A 21,493-nucleotide genomic window follows, 5' to 3' on the forward strand; every position below is an offset into this window, starting at 1 on the left:
TCAGACTAGATAATCACAGTGGTCCCTTCGGACCTTACAATCTGTGTATCCATGGAGTAATGTTTAGGCCAGACTCCTTTTGGGGAATTGAACCTGGTTAGCGTTCCTATTCTGTCAGCCTTTGGCATCTGTGTCCTCTTGGGTTCATTCTAGTCCAGCACTTCTGATGGTGCATTAGATGTTGGAATTAGCAATCCTTAGCTTTTAACATTTTGTTTTCTTTCTCCGTCATGTATGTAATACAAACACACACAAAGGTGCCTGTGTGTCCTCATTCTACTACCCAGGGATAAACACATAGTTTCACTGGAAATGGGTTTGAGCTTGGACCAGTTTCTGCCTTAATCTGTCATCAAAGTGGAATCAACTGTAACATCTGTCATCTGGATATCAAAGAGGGCTTAAATTCTGCTCATGAGATGAAGATGATGTGTATTAGAATATCTGTTTGTGCTCAAGGAGACTTTTCAAAGTGGTTTTAAAGTCTCTAAGGCTACCTTAGATAGATGGATCAGGTTGTTCATTTGAAAGGCTTAAAGAGTGGAAAACTTGTCCTTTTGTTCAGTTAAAATCAGTTCTCACTGCACAAAGCCTTTGGGCTGGAGGAAGAAGAAAGATCTTGATTCAGGAAACCTTCTACCAGCTTGAAAGAACACTTGTGCATTTACCAGATGCTATTGAGTAAGCATTTCTGCTTCAATTATTATCCTGAACAGGTGGGTGTGAGATGCAGAAAGCAAAGTTTCAAGTCACCAGTGCTACCAGTTCTCATAATGTTATCACTGCTCTTGTCATGCTTGGTATTTTTCTTAAAGCTCCAACACCTGGATTCCCGTTGTTACATTAGAATCTCAGTTTACTTACTTTATTTTTAGATGGAAAGTTGTGGTTAGAGCTTCAAGAGATAGTCTCTAAAGGCTCCAACACCTGGAGACAGATAAAAAGTTCCCAAAATTTATTTTAAAAAATCTTAATGCAATCTCATTATATTTTGGAACCTGAAACATGGTTTATGAATGCATAGGATTGTCAATACAGTGCCAGAATTTCACTCTTTCCTTAATGCTTTGAGTGCTATATGTCAGAGGAAAATCCATTTTTATTAGTGTTCCTTAAAGTCTTGTACTAAGACCTGTAAAGCATTTGACTTAGTCCTTCATGACATTCTGATTTAGGAAAAACCAACACTGTACAAAATCAATGTAGCCCACATTATCAGTTCATCTGCTTTTAATCCATTTAAAGTTCAGAAAGTAATTGTAAGTTAAGAATCATTTTATGGGAGTGTTTTTAGTGGGATCCCACAGTGGTCTGTTCTTGGCCAAATGATATTCAATATATTTTTCAGTGATCTGGAAGAAACTGTAGAGTAATTGCTGGTAAAATTTGCAGATGACACAAAAATTGATGGAATTGTAAATAACAATGGGAATGCATCAGTTATACAGATCAATCTGGATCACTTGGTAAGGTGGGCAAATTTGAACAATGTTTTTAATAGAGCCAATTGCAAGATCATACATTAAGGAACAAAAAATGTAGGTCACACTTACAAGATGGGAGAGACAACCCTGTAATGCAATGACACTGAAAAGGACTTAAGGGTTATGGTAGATAACCAACTGAACATGAACTCCCAGCATGTAGCTAACAAGGTGACTATGGTCCTTGGAGGCACAAGCAGGGGAATATCAAGTCAATATATGGCATTAGTGAGATGATTATTGGAATATTATGTCCAGTTCTGGTGTCCACATTTCAATTTTTCAACATCCTTTTTGGAAAGTATTCAGAAAAGAGGTACAGGAAGTGAAATACTTTATAGTGAAATACTTAAGAAACTTGATCTATTTAGTTTATCCAAGAGAAGATTAAAAGGTGACTTGATCACATTCTACAGGTTCCTACATTGGGAAGAGACTTCTAATAGTAGTCAGCTCTTTAAACTAGTAGAAAAGGGAATAAGGAGATCTAATGGGTGGAAGCAAAAGTTAGGCAAATTTAGACTAGAAATAAGGTGGACATTTTTAACAGTGTGGGGGAATAATTAACCATTAGAACAATTTACTGAAGGATGTTGTGGTTTCTTCATCACTTAGTCTTTTAATTAAGACTGGTTGTTTTCTTAAAGATATGTGATAGCTCAAACAGAAATTATGGGCTTGCTGCTGAAATTACTTGGTGAGGTTCCATGGCTTGTGTTATGCAGGAGGTCAGATTAGATTATCATATTGGTCCCTTTGGGCCTTAAAATCTATTTATCATTATGAATCTAAAGCAGTGTTTTTCAACCTTTTTTCATTTGCGGACCCCTAAAAACAATTCAAATTTGGAAATCTCAGACATAGTCTTTCGGACCCCCTGGGGTCTGTGGACCACAGGTTGAAAACTACTGATCTAAAAGCTTGAAAAAATCCTTTTTCCCACTCACTGATGACTAGTGGGAAGCTCTCCGTGATGACTGTGTAAACCTAAAGTACTGATTTCTGCAGTTTAAGTTTTGATTTAAAAACTGTTGAGTTTCTTGTCCTTATGGTTCTAAAGTTTAATTTTCCAAGCGTGAACTGATGCAGTGCTCTGAGCCTTCAGATAGAGCTGATGCTTCTCAAGCAGCACCAGAACAATGAAATGAACAAAAGTGATTAGTTTCACAGCTGCCATATAGAACACTGGGCTAGATTTATATTAATTCCATACTCCAGAGCTAGCTGCGTTTGTTAACCAGCATCCTGCACATGGGTCTCACTTGTTGGTAGGACACACACACACAAACTCACACACTTGTCTTGTGTATATACTTCTGGCTAGTAGGTTTAATCCTCTGACTGGTTAGATACCTGGCAAATTTTTAATCCTTTTTCTAAATATAAGGGAAAACTGATATCTCAGATACATCTGTGTTGTAATTTATGGCAAATGCTGACCTTTTTTATGGCCACAGTATTTCTAGATTGGCTGGTCTAGAGATTGAAATAATCTGTTTGGCCGCAAAAGAGAGGGTGAAATAGGATTTCAAGCTACTTTATTCTGCCCTGATAAGGTGTCTAAATTGAGACCCATAAGGGGAATCACCTCTTGAGGTGATTTGGTGGCTCAGTCTACATGTCTATTTGGTCTTTTGGCTCTCTGAGACTGTCAAGAAGAATGCTAATTGTGATATTTGTTTTTGAACTGTGGATACGTATCTAGTAGAAACTTGACTAGGCTGGATTTAAACATAAGTAAAAGGCCAATTCCCTGAATAGTCCACTCTTTCAGCATCCTTAAGATCTATTTATTTTGTTTGTTTGTTTGTTTCTACCTAAACCACCAGTGACAGGGGTTCCCTCATTCCTTCTATAAGAGTGCAAAAGAAATGAACTTTTCTCAAGTGCCACAGGAATGTAAGTGTTCTTGAGACTTTGATGGTCAAGACAAGTAAACTGGTGTGCAGAAGCCCAGTACACCTCAAGAAGTCTGTTAATGGAAGCCCTAGTGCAGGGGTCGACATCCTTTCATAAGTGGTGTGCCGAATCTTCATTTATTCACTCTAATTTAAGGTTTCGTGTGCCAGTAATACATTTTAACGTTTTTAGAAGGTCTCTTTGTATAAGTCTATAATATATAACTAAACTATTGTTGTATGTAAAATAAATAAGGTTTTTAAAATGTTAAAGAAGTTTCATTTAAAATTAAATTAAAATGCAGAGCCCCCCAGACCGGTGGCCAGGACCCGGGCAGTGTGAGTGCCACTGAAAATCAGCTTACGTGCTGCCCTAGTGTGTCACTGAGGCCTTCTTGGAATATTAACATAATGAGAGCTTTGTTCCTTCTCATCTTCCTCAATACCTGGTATAGGAATGGGAGTAGCAGAAAACTTATTATCCAGCTAAAGTCCCAGGTGGAACTATTTATAATTGAGGCATGTGATTTTTCAAAAGTGCCTGAGTCACTTAGATCCCTTAACTTTCAATGAGACTTGTGCTGCTAAAAGGTGCGCAGTGTAGCTGCTGTTTGTCGGCAGGAGAGAGCTCTCCTGTCAACGAAAAAACTTCCACCCCCAACAAGCGGTGTTAGCATTGTCGGCAGGACAAAGCACTGTTCACACCAGTGCTTGTTGTTGACAAAACTTTTGTCTTTCGGGGGGTGGGGGTGTGTGTGGTGGTGTTTGGGTTTTTTTTTGTTTTTTTAACACCTCTGAACAACAAAAGTTTTGTCTTTCACATGCTAGTGCAGACAAAGGTTTAGGGCCAGATTTTTTAAAGGCGTTTAGGCACCTAAAAATGCGGATAGACAGTGGAATTTTCAAAAGCCCGTGGGCACCTAACCCCCATTGAGGTCAACCTTTAAAAATCAGGTCCTTTGGCATTTTTGGAAATCCCAGTCCTAGTGTATTAAAAGAACTAAAAAGTGCATTGTAAAAAATATTAAAGCAACATACATTTTCCTAGCAAAGGATGCTCAGGAGATGACTAGTTTTGGATTTTTTTTAAAAGTATATTTGCTATCATTTAAATTATCTTTCTACTGCCTCTTTTTACTGTTATCCTAACAGTAAACCTCAATGTGGCCTGCAAGTTTTTTGGGCCCATGATTTTACAGCTGCAATCAACTGAAGTTACAAAAGATAGTTTAGCCATCTAACTACCTGATATCTGGATGCAAATGACAATTATACTCACAAATAAGGTAGTTCAAATTTAGACATCTGTTGTTTGTGTGCATAAGTTTGGGCGCCTGTCTTGTTTACTAAAATTTGGCCGTAATCTTTTAATCTTAAAACTGTACATATTTTGGAACATTCAGTTGGATGGAATCTCATATTTAACAGTTTCATGGGGTTGTTTCTTTGGAACTAAAAGTGTTTCTCAAGAGCCTTTTTTTATCAGCTCCCAGTGAAAAGAGGAGAGCAAAGCCATCCGCTTACCACAAAGCAGTGCCACCACAAAGGAAAGATTAAGGGTTTAGAGAGAGGTCAATGTGGGTTTTTCTCTAACTAAACACTTTCCTAAAGTTTCCTTGTGGAAAAAATAATGAAGTCATCTAAGAGTTTTTAAAGAATTTTTATTTCTTTTTCACCGTCTGCATTCGCTTGTCTTCCCAGCATGGATGTTTAATCTTTCTAGGCTTTGTGAATTGGCCCAAATGAATAAGTGGTGAGTTGTCTCTCTAGGAGCTAGAGGCTTATTCTAAGGCCCTAATCACTGAGTAAACACATCTTTGCCCTCCCTCTCTTACAACTGCTATATAATAGTCGAGATTCTAGCACAGTAACCTGGATATTGCAGGGATCGATGCTTTGAAATGCAGAACGGCTGATCCTCAAAAACAGACAGTGCCTGATCTTCCCCTGTCTCTTTCTTCTTTTTAAATTAAATATCACCACAGAGATGCTGTTTTATTGCTTGATATTGTGCATTAGTGCCCTGGATTTTCAAGTTTAGTTTCGGTCAACACTGTTGGCTGCACTTATATGGAACTCTGCATGTTAGGCTTATTAATGGCCTTTCCTGGCACATGTGTATTTGGTTCTGAAGAACATTTAAATTAAATCAGACAAACATTAATGTATATTACTAATCCCTTTCTCAAAGTCTAATGTTCAAATGTACTCTTCTTCTTGTTTAAACAGACATTGCTAAACTTTACCCATAGCCAGTGTTCTAGGTTATAAATATACTGATTTTTCTAAAAATGAATTGCCCCAAAATTGTACCCCATATCTTGATATATTAATGCAAAGTACCAGATCAATATCCTACGTAGATGTTACTTCGTATGGATAGATTTTCAATTACCTTTATAAAAATTATATGCAAAAACACTCACCCATTTGCCCTACTTGTCACTTGCCTTCTCAGCATGGATGTTTAAGCAGTATTTTTAAATAATGTCCCTAACAATAATTTTTGTGGTTATTTTCTGTTGCTTTTCGAAAACTGTGTTTTTGATTTATTCAGATACCAGATATTAGAACATGGTCCTTTCCCCTAATCATCTTTTTCCCTATATTATTCCCACCCCACCTTCTTCCCCTATGTACACGCAGATATACCAGTCACTTCCCTTCCTGACATGTGGTCTGCCATTACATCCCCATATTATGGGGAGGATGCACAGTTGCATTGTTGGCTACTTTCATTGCAGATTTAGATATTGGTTTCTGAAGAAATATGCAGAGGTGATCCTCTCCCTTGCAAGTACATAATCTCTAAAATAGTCTAGTCTTCAGCAAAATGGGAAATCATAATTGTTTCCAAACTTGGCTCTCTTATGGCAACAGCCAAGCTAACAACAGTTCACTATCATTTTGTTAAGCTGAACATTTACAATTTACTTTGTTGTGATAAAAGGCATGTTTTTGGTAAATGAGAACTGTATTCAATATTGTCTTTACTGTGCAGCAAGCCAAAAATAGTTAGCTCATTCTCAGAACTAAATGCTAAATGGATGTTCCTTGGTATGCATTTTTCAGGAAGCTGTCAAATGTTTACTGCAGGTACTTTTGTTTAAATAAGCTTTTTATTTTTTGTGTTGAAATGTATATCTTTAATATTAATCTACTTTAAGGATATTCCAAATCACTTTTTGGAAATAAGAAGAAAAATTCACTTTTGGGCCTTTACTTGGATTTTGAAAGAGAATGTTGACTATTTGGATTAAAAATATTTGGGTGGATTTTGGGGGATAGAGGGTAGTTTGACTTTAATTGCTCGAATTCTATTTTTCTTTCCATGTTACTAAACTGTATGAAACAGCTGAATCAGAACATTTGTTTATGTTGAGAGTCAGTCTCGCACTGTAGACAGTCTTGTGCGCACTAACACACAAACCTACAGTAGCAATTTTAAGTTCCTAAACAGACTTCTTAGACAGGTGTTTTCACTGATCAGTATTTTCTCCTGTCTTTGCAGAGAAAGCTTCTTGCTATCTACCTCCATCATGATGAAAGCGTACTAACCAATGTGTTCTGCTCACAAATGCTTTGTGCCGAATCTATTGTTTCATATCTGAGTCAGAACTTCATAACCTGGGCATGGGATATGACAAAAGAAGCAAACCGAGCAAGGTAATACAGTTTGAGTTGTGAGCTGAACTGCTTTTGTTTCAAGGACGCTTGCCATGTCTGTGTAACAAATGTTTTGTTTCTTGGTGTCTATTTAAATTAAAAAATCCATTCTGTGTTCTCTAGTCTAAGTCAGCCTAGCTCCAATGAAGTCAATGGAGCTGTGCCAGTTTACACCATCTGAGTCTCTTTGTTCTCATTATAAGATCACTCACTGTTGTTATAGAGTTTGGGAAATTATTTACTGTTTCTTTCATTGCAGATTTAATGTATTTTCTTGCATCTTCCTTTGCAAGCACTAGAGCAATATAAACATATTTTTAAGATTTTTGTTTTGAACTGCCGCAATGAGTGAGCAACACCAATTGATTGACAGTGAGAGGTGATTATATTAATTAACTACCTGGGGGCCCTGTCAGAATTATTTTTGTTATTGCAATTGGAAAAATTATCATCTTAAATAGAAGCTATTTTAAAAAAATAATTATAAAACCAATTATAAAGGGAACAATTCATATGACTGATATGAACGAAACAATTGTCCTGTCAAAAATATTTTTTGGTAGTGATCAAAAATCACAATGCAAATTTAACATTTATTAATAAGTTAAATGGTGTCTAACAAAAATAATAATTTTAAGGAAGTGCTTTGTAGGCCACGTCAGCTAGGTAGATAATAGCTTTAATTCTACCACAAACTGATTGATGTATTTGACTTATACCACAGATTCACTTGCACATAGTCAGCAATCCATTCATATCTTACTATAAAAATAATTCCGTCCTGTAGATGTTGGGATATGTTTATTTGGTCTGTTGATCATGATGTCTGTAAAAATGATGAAGGTTTTAAAGTCAGGCCTGTTTGAGTTTCTAATGTGGACTTCATTTCATCATGTTTGAAGTGCACATATGACTGTCACGTGCCATGATGCTATTTTGGGTGTGTTAATGCAAAAATAATGTGCTGTTTTGTGAACAAAAGAGGTTAAATTAATTCACTTAAGGGCAACTTCATTGTTGTTACCTAATTCAAATTATTATTGAACAATTACAAATCATCCAGATTTGTGTTCCTGTTGCCCTGTGGCTCAGTAGTAATTGGATTTCTGAATATAGACTTTATCCATTCTTATTCCTCAAACTTGTAAACTGTGTTAGTTTTTCTTTAGATGAAGGGTGTCAGAGTAAAACAGAGCAATATTCTTGTGCAGTAATTTACTCTTTTAAAAAACAAACCATTGTGATCTGTTTCACAGGGTATCTTAACTTAACCTTGAATATCTTCAGTGTTGCAAAAGCCTCCCATCCTTTTAATTCCTTTTATTTGTTTTAATGACATCATTGTATTAATCACACTTAGTTAAAGGTGCTGAAAAAAGCAATGCCAAACACAGATAAAAATGAAGCATCTAGGGTCTTTCATGAGGCCAAATACAGAGACTGGAGACTTGGCTAAATCTTTTGGTATTGCCATTCATTGGCAGTAAGAAGCCTCCTCCTTTTCTTTTATCCCCCAACTAGATGTAAAAGGAAACACTATTTCAAAACCATCTGTAGTGGCTAAGTTCGGTTGACTACCTGCTGTTATATTGTTCTGTTCTCCATTTAATTCACTAGTTTCTTTTATTTTACAATGACAAAAAATTGCAGTGTAGTTTCTTTTGAAAAACTGTGTTTGAGGGAGTTTTTTTATGACTGACAATCAACAGCCATGTAATTGCTTTGTTGTGTTTTACTAAAGAAGTCTATTAAGTAGCACAACTTTGATACACTAGTAATAAGAGTTTGCAGGTTACAGAGATACCTGTGGTGACCAAAGCGACAGAAGCTGCTTGTTAGAAAGAGCCTGTACAGCTGTGTCCTATTAACTCCTTATGACACTTTTAAAACACAAAATAAAGGGCTTGTTTAAGGCTTTATAGCTATTCTCAGTGAATCTAGTCACTGATTGTGTAGTATGATAGGATTCTTAAGCCTTCTTTTTTTGCTTTCTGGTAACATCTTACAACAAAGAAATGGTCATATTAACAGTGAGGTTAAAAATTAGTAAGGGGTAAACAAGACACGTTAGCACAAAATAGCATGATTCATTGTTTATATATAATGTAACATCTTACTTTTTAGGTTATGAGCTTCTTGGGGCAGGAACTATGCCTCTTTCTCTGTTTGGAAAGTGCCCAGTATGCGGTGGGCACTGCCATAAATAAATAAATACTCATTAGCATAATTGTTTAACTACTAAACTTGGATAACGATAAATTATATACAAAATGTTTCTCAATGAAACAGTGGACATTGATCTAATTTTATTGTGCATCTCTACAATTATACTTAAATCTTCAAGCAGAAGGGAAAAAAGAATATGGACCTACTTCTCTTGTGCCAGTTTAATTCAGGAGTAATTCCATTGATGCCAGTGGAGCTGCATGAGTATAAAACTAGTGTGATGCAGAGGAGAAGCAGTCCCGTTTATTTTATACATCCTGATAGATGGAATGGAATTCTGTGGGACATCTCAAACCAGGAGTACTATACTGCAGTAAAAGGAAAGCTTTCACTGTTGTACTGTGGGTAATTTGGCAAAGAGAGAGAGGCTGTCTGCTAAGGATAATTTCTTTCCCTATCTAGACAGAAAATGATGCAGCCTCTCCTGAGATACTCTGATTTTCTGTTTTCTGCTGTTTTCACGCCGTTTAAAGGTTGGAATCACTGGCATGGACTGGTAATCCTATGCAGAGTCCCAGTGGAGTAAAGCGGGATCCCTCACGGACATAAAGTCCTGTGCTAGCAGGTTCCATTGCAGGATGAGGGCCTACAACATAATCCAGTCACAATACAACCAGTTGCCTGTTTTATGAGGACTGAGCATGTTACGTTGTTAATGGTCACAGCTATTGGTAGCATACAGAGATCTCACAATTTTTGACTCTGAGGCATAGCAGCCCAACAAATTGTATTTAGCTCTATCAATGGGATAACTTCATGATATAGTAACTTCTGATGTTCAAGAAAACAGGCGTGTGGGCCTGTGTGTGTGTGTGTGTGTGTGTGTGTGTGAGAGAGAGAGAGAGAGAATCAAAAGTGTTCTCAGCTAATAAGAAAAAAGTATATTGCCACAATCTTTCCTTAGCAACAATGACATTTTCAATTAAAAACATTTTTAAAAGTGTTGTAATGACCTTATGTAATTAGAGCCCTACCAAATTGGTCCATTTTGGTCAATTTCACAGTCGTGGGATTTTAAAAATCGTAAATTTCATGACTTCACCTATTTAAATCTGAAATGTCATGGTGTTTGTAATTGTTGAGGTCCTGACCCAAAAAGGAGTTGAGGGGGTCGCAAGGTTATTGTAAGGGAGGTTGCAGTACTGCTACCCTTACTTCTGCACTGCTGCTGATGGCGGCGCTGCCTTCAGAGCTGGACACCTGGAGAGCGGCAGCTGCTGGCCGGGAGCCCAACTCTGAAGGCAGAGCTGCCACCACCAGCAGCGCAGAAGTAAAGGCGGCATGGTGTGGCATTGCCACCCTTACTTCTGCACTGCTTCTGGCAGGGCACTGCCTTCAGAGCTGGGCACCCAGCCAACACCCGCCACTCTCCGGCCGCCCAGCTCTGAAGTCAGCACAGAAGTAAGGGTGGCAAAACCGTGACACCCCCCCTAAAATAACCTTGTGACCTCCCTCTCCAACTTCCTTTTGGGTCAGGACCCCCAATTTGAGAAACACTGGTCTTCCCTGTGAAATCTCTATAGTATAGAAACACAGAAGACGAGATTTCATGGTGGGAGACCAGATTTCACGGTCCGTGACATGTTTTTCATGGCCATGAATTTGGTAGAGCCCTACTTATTATTTTTTTAAATGAACTCTAGTCAGAAGTCATAGTATGGATGTCTATTCATCATCAGAAAAGTGTTTCAGTAATGGTTTAGATTTAAAATATTGTTTAAAAGGCATCCATTTTGAGCACTATGAAATGGAAACAGCTTCAAAATGTTGAGATTTTTCACCATTTTCTAACAACATTTTTCAGTCAGTTCTGATATGTCTGAAGCCTTGCATTGCCTTAATCCAGCAGTGCTCAACACCTTGCAGGATTCGACCCTATTGGCCCCATCAACTCAGCAACCGCTGAAGTATGTCAGTGGGAGTTTTCAAATGACTTCAGCAGGAACAAAAGCAGGAACTGAGTTTGTAAGCCCAAGTGTTTGGTGATCACTACTGCTCTCAATGACACAAGAAATCATGCCAGTTAATTAGCACTATGACTATGAGATGTATTTTTTATATCTAAAAAGTTTTCAAGCTACACCTACATGTGGACTGCTATGCTGTCAAATAGGAGGACTGTTATAATTAATACAGTAAACTAGATGTTCCATTTTGACTTTCAAGGCTGCTTGTCTCTGATACGAGTTTTACAGGGTAGTGAGCAATCACTTTAAGTAAATGCTGCCAGTTCTGATTGTTTTTGTTGTTTTATTTGGCTGAGATAGGATAAAAAATGTCTCATAAATGATAAAAGCATTGGAATAAAAGAACCAGAATGAAAAGTATAAAATAACTGATGTAATAAAATAGGTAACTTAATTTCGGAGAAAAACCTAGTATTTTTTCTTTATTGTACAAGAATCCCCCAGGAAAAGATTTCTTATTCCCTGTATTTTAATGTTCAGTGAGTTAATTTTTTGGGAACTTTCTTATTTGTGAGTTAGAGTTTAGGTGTCAGCTGTTAAGTCATTTTAGTTGATTTTTGGTACTAATGATAGTAACAAACAAAAAATACTATTTATTTGACATGTCAGTGAGGCAATCATCTTAACCCTAGAATGAAAACATTTTGCTGTTGGTGAAATGACAAATTAAAACAAAAGGTAGATTGACTGTATATGCTAAGGTATAAATGTAACAGTTCAGTTATCAAAAATACTGTATATGTGCTTTGTGGATCAGTTAATGTTGCTATTATAATGTTAGCTTTTCCATTTCCTGAATTCTACGTTTAAATATGCAACTACTCGTTAGGACTGGGATTGCTGAGTACAGACACCAGTTTATTTATAAATGCCAAGAGACACAACTGAGTCAAAGTGGGTGAGGTAATATCTTTTATTGGACCAACTTCTGTTGGTAAAAGAGACAAGCTTTCGAACTATACTGAGCTGAGTTATGACCTGAAGAAGAGCTCAGTGTAGCTTGTTTCTCTTACCGACAGAAGTTGGTCCAATAGAGATATTACCTCAACCACCTTGTCTCGCTGATATCCTGGGAGCAACATGGCTACAACAACAGAATATACAACTGACCTTAGCAAGATAATACATAAGAGTAATACTAGATCCTAGCAGCAGTTGGGATGAGGAACCTACAGTCATCCTCTACTGTCATTGGCTTCCCTCCCCTTTCAGTATTTACCTATACTGTCCAAGGCCAAGCAAGTTCACTTAATCCCATGGGCTAACAAGATGAACCAATCATGTGTCATGCCCTGGAGCAGGTGATCTATAGTAATGTCACTTGTTTACTGCAGCAAAATCCAGCTAGTATCAGAAACTGCTAGGAAGCCCAGACTGAGCCCAGAAGAAAAACTAAAGAAAGACAAAGAGATGTGAAAATGTCCTTGCTGTCCTTGGAATTAGATGGCTTGCGGAGGGTCCACCATGAGGGTGAAATTCAATAGGACTGTCAGAGGAGAGGATGCAACCTTCCTCCATCATGGCATGGGGCTAAGGAGACTAGATGTCTGTCAATGCACTGTATTCCAGATACAAGTCTGGGCACTTGTATATGTCAGTGGAGTATATGTCAATTAGAGGAATAAACTTTATTTGATGTTATCTGAACTTGGGAATTTTTCAACCATTCTCAATGTTTTCATTAAAGATGTTTTTTCAAGTGTGTTTTTCATACATTGCTGTATGTGCTCATGCATTATTGCAGAAAGAGCGTGGTAACCCTTGTATTTAGCTTGTTTAATGCTCTCCATTATAAAGATCATCTTTTTTTTCTTTTCCTTTCTTTTTGCGAAGCCCTAACACCTCCATTGTTTGCAGGAGGTCTTTGAAATTCAGCAGAGACAAAGCCCCAGGGCTAGCGACATGACTTGCACTTGCCCTATTAAATTCCATTCAGGTTTGGCTGAGTTATAAACTGTTAAAAAATACCATTTCTCTTTGTCACTTGTGTTCCTTACGGCAAATCAATAACTGACTATTAATATCCTGAAGACCTGGGACCATGCCACAGCCAAAACAGCAGCAACGTGTACTGCACTGGGAACACCTGTCAGTGTAGCTGTAGCAGTGATGGCAAGAGAAAGCTCTGACCACACCACAGGGACCCAGTGCATGGCCACAGCTGCCCGCCCCCCACTCTGGTGGCACCACATGGAACGGGAACCAGATGGGTGGGGGAAAGAGACAGGCAGGCCAGAGAACTCCCAACGACTCTCCTGGATCCAGCATATGGCACCACCAGACCAGACACTGCCCTTCTGGAATAACTGCCTTCTCCAGCTGCCAGCTGAAATAGCTAAAATAGTATAAGTCTGTGCTGCAGTACTGAAAGTTTAGGGTTCAAACCCTGCTGATGACGTATGATGAGAGGGCTGTTAAAGTTGTACCCAATACATTTTGTTTTAACTTTTTCCTTTTCCTAATTTGTGAGTGCCTGACTTTACAACCTAAACCTTTTAACTTAGATTTTTATTTTTATATGTAATATCCTAGGGTTTCCTTTTAACTTAGATTTTTATTTTTATATGTAATATCCTGGGGTTTCTAGGATATTACATATAAAAATAAAAATCTAAGTTAAAAGGTTTAGGTTGTAAAGTCAGGCACTCACAAATTAGGAAAAGCCAGATATATAGTTGTCTATGCAATCTGACTTGTTCCCCCATGTATGTATTCATTATGATGAGGTCTTTAATTACATGAGTACAAAATACTTTAGCTATAGGATCTCTGCTTCCTGCATAGAGACACAAGGGGACACAGTGAAGGTTGCATGAACAACCGTAAATCTGGCATTTCCCAGCTATCAGATGCTTGACTTTGCAACCTGAATAACACTCTGTGTGTGTGTGTGTGTGTGATGAATGAACCAAGTAATGTATTTGTTTGAAATGGGCCATCCTGCTTATCACTACAAAAGTTTTTTTTCCTCCTGCTGATAATAGTCCACCTTAATTGTTAGAGTTGGTATGGCAACACTCATTTTTTCATGTTCTATGTGTGTGTGTGTGTATATCTTCCTACTGTATTTTCAACTGCATGCATCTGATGAAGTGGGCTGTAGCCCACGAAAGCTTATGCCCAAATAAATTTGTTAGTCTCTAAGGTGCCACAAGTACTCCTTGTTTTTTTTAGTAATGTATATGTACATCTATAAACACAATACATATGCACATACACACACTATATAAAAGCAACTTCTTTGGGAGAATGTTAAAACTACACTAAAAATGCCCAGGTTAAGGTAGTGCCAAATAAAGGTTACTCCCACTAGTGTGTATGTATATATAATGCATGAGCAAACACATAAAACAAGCAACTAGAGTGTCTGTTAGCTTCTTAGCTTTTGAACCCCAAGCCCTTGGGTGCAATATTTCAAGACATTGCCAACTTTTCTCAGTTGTGCTGACAGGTGCTTGTTAGTCTTAATGTTCAAATGATAGTTTTTCACTTTGCTGAATCTTAGGAAAGAGTTAATTGACTAAAGCACTTCTCAACAGCAGGTTGTCCTCACCTGCAATTTCCATCATCAAGGATTAGCCATATTCACAGTTGCTGACTCTTAGTACTAACCTAATGAATGATGCATGCCTGGATAAAGACCAGTTGACCATAATAACCTAGCTCTCCAGTCCAAATTTGATCCTCCAACACATATACTGCAGGTGTGGGGTCTATGTGTTCTGGACTCAATCATTGTTAATTTCTGACTGCTTCCCAGGGAGTGAATATAGATTCTGTATAGGTAGCTTGCAAACCAGATGGACTTGTTCTTTGGGCATTAAGACTTTCAGTGTACACTCAAGCTTTTTATGGGGTTTTGTCAAACCTACCTATTCTTTTTGCAACATTTTGTTTAATATCCTTTAAAAGCAATACAGTGCTAGTCACTAGAATCAGCCAGGTCAAGAGTCTAATTAATGTTTTAAAAATAAAGGTTCCCAAACACCAGGCAAGTTTGTCATTTTCTCTATGGTTTGTTTTGAGGAGGAGGAGGAGGAAAGAAGGTGAGGAGGGAACCCTCCTGTTCCATGATTAAATCCCACCCGCTCATTTTCTCCTTTTCTACTTTGCTTTTGATTTTAGTGGCGGTCTTAACAGAATGTCAAGATCAATTTGCAGCATGGTTTAACTCAAGGTTTGCATTCTGCCAGCAGCAATTGTCCCTACAAACAATGCCGTGTGTTCTTGTAACTTCAGAAGCTTTTAGAAGGATCATGGCAAGAGCAGCATCTAATGACTTTATTAGTGTAGGGTTTCAAAATGGGCTCAGTAATTGTTCACATCTCTTTGTCATCTAGTCATAATTACTGCATAGCATTGTTCAGGGTTGTGCTTGTGAATAGTTTCCTAATAGCACTGAGACGAAGGAAAAAGGAAAAGGATAAAAGGTGATTGTCTCTTTAGATTGCGAACAACCCAGCCTGTATATAGATAATGGTTAAACTGTTTATAATATTTCAGACTGTCATCAGAAAAAGTAAAATATCCTTATTTTAAAACACATTATCTTTGAGATGATTTCAAATGTCTAGTTTAAAAATATTTGTTAAACAGATTCAGAAGCCTAAAAACAGAATGTATTTTGTTTTAGTCATGATTGCTAGGCTCCATTTTATGTTGGGACACATGAGTGAGGGGAAAAATGTAAATTCTCTCCATTGAGCTGATTAATATACATTTTTTTTTTAGTTAATAAGACATGCCTATCACTGTCCTCTGGGCACATTTCAAAAATTTTAAACTACAGTGTATATAAATGAATATGCAAATCTGACACATCAAGTATCAGCACCTCAAAACCACACAAGTAAAAACTTAAATTCACACCCAGTTGCCTTTCAAACCTCTTAAGGCAAAAGCCTCTGTGGATACCTAGAACTTGACTGAAGGTAGACTAATTTGAGGTCAGCTGGATCAGTGAGGAAAGTGAGATCCGGAGCTGGGAATGCTGTGCTTTTCAGTCCTGGACATATATAAGGGCTATCAGTCAGAACTGCCCTCCGCTATTGACCTGGAGCAGAGGAGAGTTGGTCTGTTAGTTAAGACAACATAAGATTTAAAACCACAAAGGGCTTTTATAGCACAAACCCAGCACCTTGAACTGAACCCACAAACGTATTGGAAATGTGTGTAGTAAATGGAGCTCAGCTGTAATATGCTCCATACACAAAACACTCTTAAGAAAACAGGTAGCTGCATTTTACACTACAGTAGCTGAAATTGAAAGCGGTCTTCAGGCAGAGCCCCTTGTACTGTGAATTGTAGTAATCCAGTCTGAAATGACAAAGTCATGTGGTGAAGTCCACATCTGGAAGGAAAGATCATAGCACTTTGTTTATTATGTCTAAACTTAGATTGCGAGCTCTTTGCAGTAGGGACTTTGTCTTTTTCTCTTTTCTTTAAGTGCCTACCACTTTTTTAAGTAATGTAAAGATGATAACCTCTTCAGCACACACAAATGTATAAAACTATCTTGGCCATTGTTGCTACCTGAATATCCAAGCAGAACTGAGGATTCAATCTAACAATTTGAAAAGAAATTTTGTTAACAAAAGACAGGTATATCCCTTTAACTGAGGAAGCACATCTAACCATCTACTGTTCTGGAGGTTTCTCGTAGCCAACCAGCTACACATCTATCTTAACACGTTGGTGCCTTAGCCAGCTATCTCTTGTCCAACCATATCTCACCCAGATGTGGCCAGTCAAACCAAGCGTAATGAAAAGGAGATGTAAAGATGTGGGTCATAAGCCTATCAATGACATTGCAGCCTATGCACTCTCACTCTTAGTTCTCTCACCTTTGTTAAAGACGGAGTGTGAAAGAACAGAACTCTGTGTTCCCCTGGCAAGAGAGGGGCGGCAGAAGAGCAAGTGCCACGCACTGACCTCAGGGATCTCTCAGAGAGGAAAAAGGGAAGTCAATCAAGCACAACTCCATTTAAATCTACAAAGCTGCCTCCATAAAACCTTATAGTCAAATGGTATTGAAGTTCCTGAGGATGCTTGAGCTGAGTCCCTCACCAGAAGAAGTCAATCAACTAATAAAAAGAGAGCAGTTTATATACTATAGTAAGGCCTAAAACCCAACTAGAAGGCCTGGAAACGGATGGTACTGGGAGATAATGCAGAGACTTTGACTCCCTCAGGGAACAGATGGGCAGGATCCCCTGGGAGAATAACATGAAAGGCTGTATAAGTAGGGGCATTGCCAGCAGATCGAGGGACGTGATCGTTCCCCTTTATGCGACATTGGTGAGGCCTCATCTGGAGTACTGTGTCCAGTTTTGGGCCCCACACTACAAGAAGGATGTGGAAATATTGGAAAGAGTCCAGCGGAGGGCAACAAAAATGATTAGGGGTCTGGAGCACATGACTTAGGAGGAGAGGCTGAGGGAACTGGGATTGTTTAGTCTCCAGAAGAGAAGAATGAGGGAGGATTTGATAGCTGCTTTCAACTACCTGAGGTGGGGTTCCAAAGAGGATGGAGCTCGGCTGTTCTCAGTGGTGGCAGATGACAGAACAAGGAGCAATGGTCTCAAGTTGCAGTGGGGGAGGTCTAGGTTGGATATTAGGAAACACTATTTCATTAGGAGGGTGGTGAAGCACTGGAATGCTTTACCTAGGGAGGTGGTGGAATCTCCTTCCTTGGAGGTTTTTAAGGCCCGGCTTGACAAAGCCCTGGCTGGGATGATTTAGTTGGGAATTGGTCCTGCTTTGAGCAGGGGGTTGGACTAGATGACCTCCTGAGGTCCCTTCCAACCCTGATATTCTATGATTCTAGGGGCACTTCTGCCTACTCCTGCAGCTGCTATTGGTCTTCACAACAGCCCTGATTGAACAGGGGCATTCCCATCTGGAAATGCAGAGTGCGTATATCTTTCCTCCTGGGTTAGGGCTGACGCTGCTTTGACATCCAAACTGCCCACCCCTTGTGTTGTTATAGTGGTTAGCTGCATTATGTTTTTATTGTGGTAGGGTTTCTGGTGTGCTTTGGGCTCACCCAGCCCCCTAGAAGAATTTTTCCCATTGCTGACTGTCAAGTGCAGTGGACCTGCTTTGCCTTCCTCTTAGAACCTAGTAGTCCAGACAGGGACGAGGGTATGTTTTGATTATATTTTTATGAATGATTCTATCGGGTGTCCAGTGGTGGATGGTGGAATTGGTTTTAGCAGTGGCCATCTTCGAGTGTGAACCCTGGTATATGTGGTACAATGCTGCACCCTGCAGAATGAAGGGAGAGCTTCCGTGTCTCATTCAGACTGAGACATCTCTCTCCTGTATCCTTTAACCTTGCACAAGGGAAGGGTGATTGAGATCTCCGCTTTGGAGCGGAATTCCTAAACGTTTTGCAGGTGAAAACTAAGCGTAGTCTGCTCTTTTCATGCTTTGGGCTTTCACGGCCATTGTTGCAAATTCCACTGGACCAGTCTCTGCTAGGTAGTTTGGGGACTCCTTTAGTTTGATGTTAGAGGCAGCCTTTAGCTTTTTAACCACGCCCTTGTGTCTGTTTCTCATTCCTCCCTGAGTCAATAACTATGGCCCTAGAAGGCATGGTACTTAAGTAGTTAAGGTGCTAACAGTGTACTATGAAGACCATACATAGCAAACTTGTTTAATACACTATTGCATAGCCTCAGATTTAACATTTTTTCATTTAAATACCTAATACATAAAATGTTATTCTTAAATTAACATGTTAATGAGATTTCTGTTGACTTTGCAGAGTATAAAATTAATATTAAAAATAATTAGGAGTCTTGCATATTTAATATTCACCGTAGTTTTCTTTGTGCTTTAGAAAAAGGCTACAACTTCTTTTCCAACATCACAGATGCTTCTAAAGTTTTACGGTTTCTTTAAGTAAGTTAGACCTGATGAGATATATAAATATATAAATCCTGCTCTTTCAGAACAGGCTTTAGTTGGCTTGAGAACTGAAGACCAATGGGACTTCGAGGTTCTAATGATCTTAGAATGTAGAAAACAGAAATTTTGTGTCATCCTGATATCCAATTTAGGAAATAACTATAGGAATATTTATACAAATGTGGAGTAGGTTATAATGGAGAATCCAAATAAAGCTTCTGCTTATTACACATTGGGTGACTGCTGAATTTAAAAAATAATTTTTTTTTTTTACAAAAGATGATCTCAAATCCTATGTAATTTTTCTTATTTATTGAACTGTTTTTTGCCTGTTCTTCTCATCAGATTGGGATTGGAATGAGATTTCATCTCTGTATTTTTAAGAGAATTTGCTAGATTTCCAATTCTTTAGCATCATAGATTTTTTTAAAGATACAAGTATAGTCTATACATCGCTCTTGATCTCCTGTAATACGACTGATATCAATGGCCATTGCACAAGCACATCAGAATTAAGTTATATGGCACTTAAATTTAAATTATTTATATGTGCTTTTCCAATATTGAACTCACAAGGATAAAATATGCTAAATAGCACTTTGTGTTTTCTCCATTTCAATATCATTATTTTTAAAAAATGAGAGAGATCAGTAACATCACCTTTCAGACATAAGGGATATGTTAGGAAAATATATCCAAAAGTACAGTATTTTAAGTGAGGCTGAATAGTCCTATAGGTATTTTGAGGATTGGTAGTCAATATCTTATTGGAAACATTTGTGTTCAGAAAATTCTCTCTGTTCTGTTAAAGCTTGGTAACAATTTTACATAATTTGACTGCAAATTCTGGAATTGTATAAAATGTCTTCTCTTAGTATAAGGCAAGTTTCACGTAATAAAATATTTAGACTTTGAAGGAATAGAAACATAAATCTGGAGATGTAGCTGAGAAATAGTTTTTATTAAATATGTAAAATACGCCTTATTTACAGAAAGAGAAACGAAAGGGGGAAACTAATTTTTTTCTCTGAACCCATGAAGAACTTGCAAGACAGTGGCACCAGGGTCCATAATAAAAAATCAGGATTCCATTGTGTGCATTCAGAGTATGCTGTTCAGTGGTAAAGAACCACTTACTCTACACTGCCTTTAATTGAATGAGTTTATTGATTTAAACAAAGATAAAACAGAATTAACTATTTGAAATGTTTTCACTTAAACCAGGTTATGCACTAATAGCCAGTCAGGTTTTTATAAATCCTAATGTCTTGGAGAACTGGATGAATCCTGAGATAGGTAATGAGGTATATGTGTTGCTGTTCACCTCAATACCATGAGTTTGAAAGTTGTTACCATATAATGACTGTTCTGTTGCCTCTGTGAAATAAATTGGTGGTTTCAATCCAGTTACCAGTAAGTCTGGTGTCCACCTCTCTTAAAAACAGTGTCATGGTTGTCATCTCTCTTGGCAGAATGGGCACGGAGACTCAACTGCTCTCTCTCTTACAAGTGGTTTGACTGAATCAGGATTAATAGAGGTAGACAGAGGTAGGCAGTGCTACTGCCCGTGTTGTACGTCTTTGGGAAAATATAGAGAACTCAGTTCTCTAGGACAGTCGGTCCTGTGCTAAATTCCTTTATATTTAAAGTTTCAAGCTATTTTAAAAAGTCTTTAGAGGTAAAGAAGACATTAAACTGGTAAGCAGGTTAAAAACTTTTATAATTGAATATGTTGGAGTTGATTTTTTTTTAATGCAGGGGAGGGGTTGTTTTCTATGTAACTACGTTTTTTTTTTTTTTTTTTTACAGTATATCTATTCTGTAACAAGCCAAATCCTTCACTCTGTACATACTGCAGTACTTAAAATAATACACTAATAAAAGACAAAGTAAATATAAACTCTTCCTGGCCAGCTTCATTGTCTTATAACAGATACAGAACCTCCACCAATAAGAATCAGAAGAGTTTTAGAGCTTATTTCCCAGGAGCCCTTGCTTTAGATTGGATGCACCATAGCCCATTCAGGGCTTTGAAGATTAAGATGAGACCTTGAAATGGTCCTGAAATTGGATTGGTACCCAATGCAGAGGACAGGTGTGATGTGTTCTCATCAATCAGCTTTGTTTAGAAGGTAGGCTGCCGCCTACTGCATTAGCTGCTGCTCCTGGGTGTCATTCTGAAATGTCCCCAGGAAGACTGAACTGTGAAAGATCAGTCTGGACATGACAGATGCATGGTTCACTGATTCTAGGCCCATAGATGTTGATTAAGAGTGGCAGTACAGTCAGTCCCTGTGAGAGGACTCGGCTGATGAGGGCCAGTAGAAAAGTTACCCCTCAC

General features: G+C 38.2%; 1 protein-coding gene across 2 annotated transcripts in view; it reads left to right on the plus strand.

The window, feature by feature from the left end:
- Positions 1–21,493, plus strand: part of FAF1 (Fas associated factor 1) — a 320,478-nt gene that overhangs the window by 231,448 nt on the left and 67,537 nt on the right. For both annotated transcript variants that reach the window (XM_034778048.1, XM_034778049.1), the window contains one exon: positions 6,894–7,048. In XM_034778048.1, the coding sequence (XP_034633939.1) occupies positions 6,894–7,048 (155 nt within the window). The remainder of the gene's footprint in view (positions 1–6,893; positions 7,049–21,493) is intronic.

The sequence above is a fragment of the Trachemys scripta genome, chromosome 8, assembly GCF_013100865.1.
Source record: "Trachemys scripta elegans isolate TJP31775 chromosome 8, CAS_Tse_1.0, whole genome shotgun sequence".
In the NCBI taxonomy this organism is placed as follows: Eukaryota; Metazoa; Chordata; order Testudines; family Emydidae; genus Trachemys; species Trachemys scripta.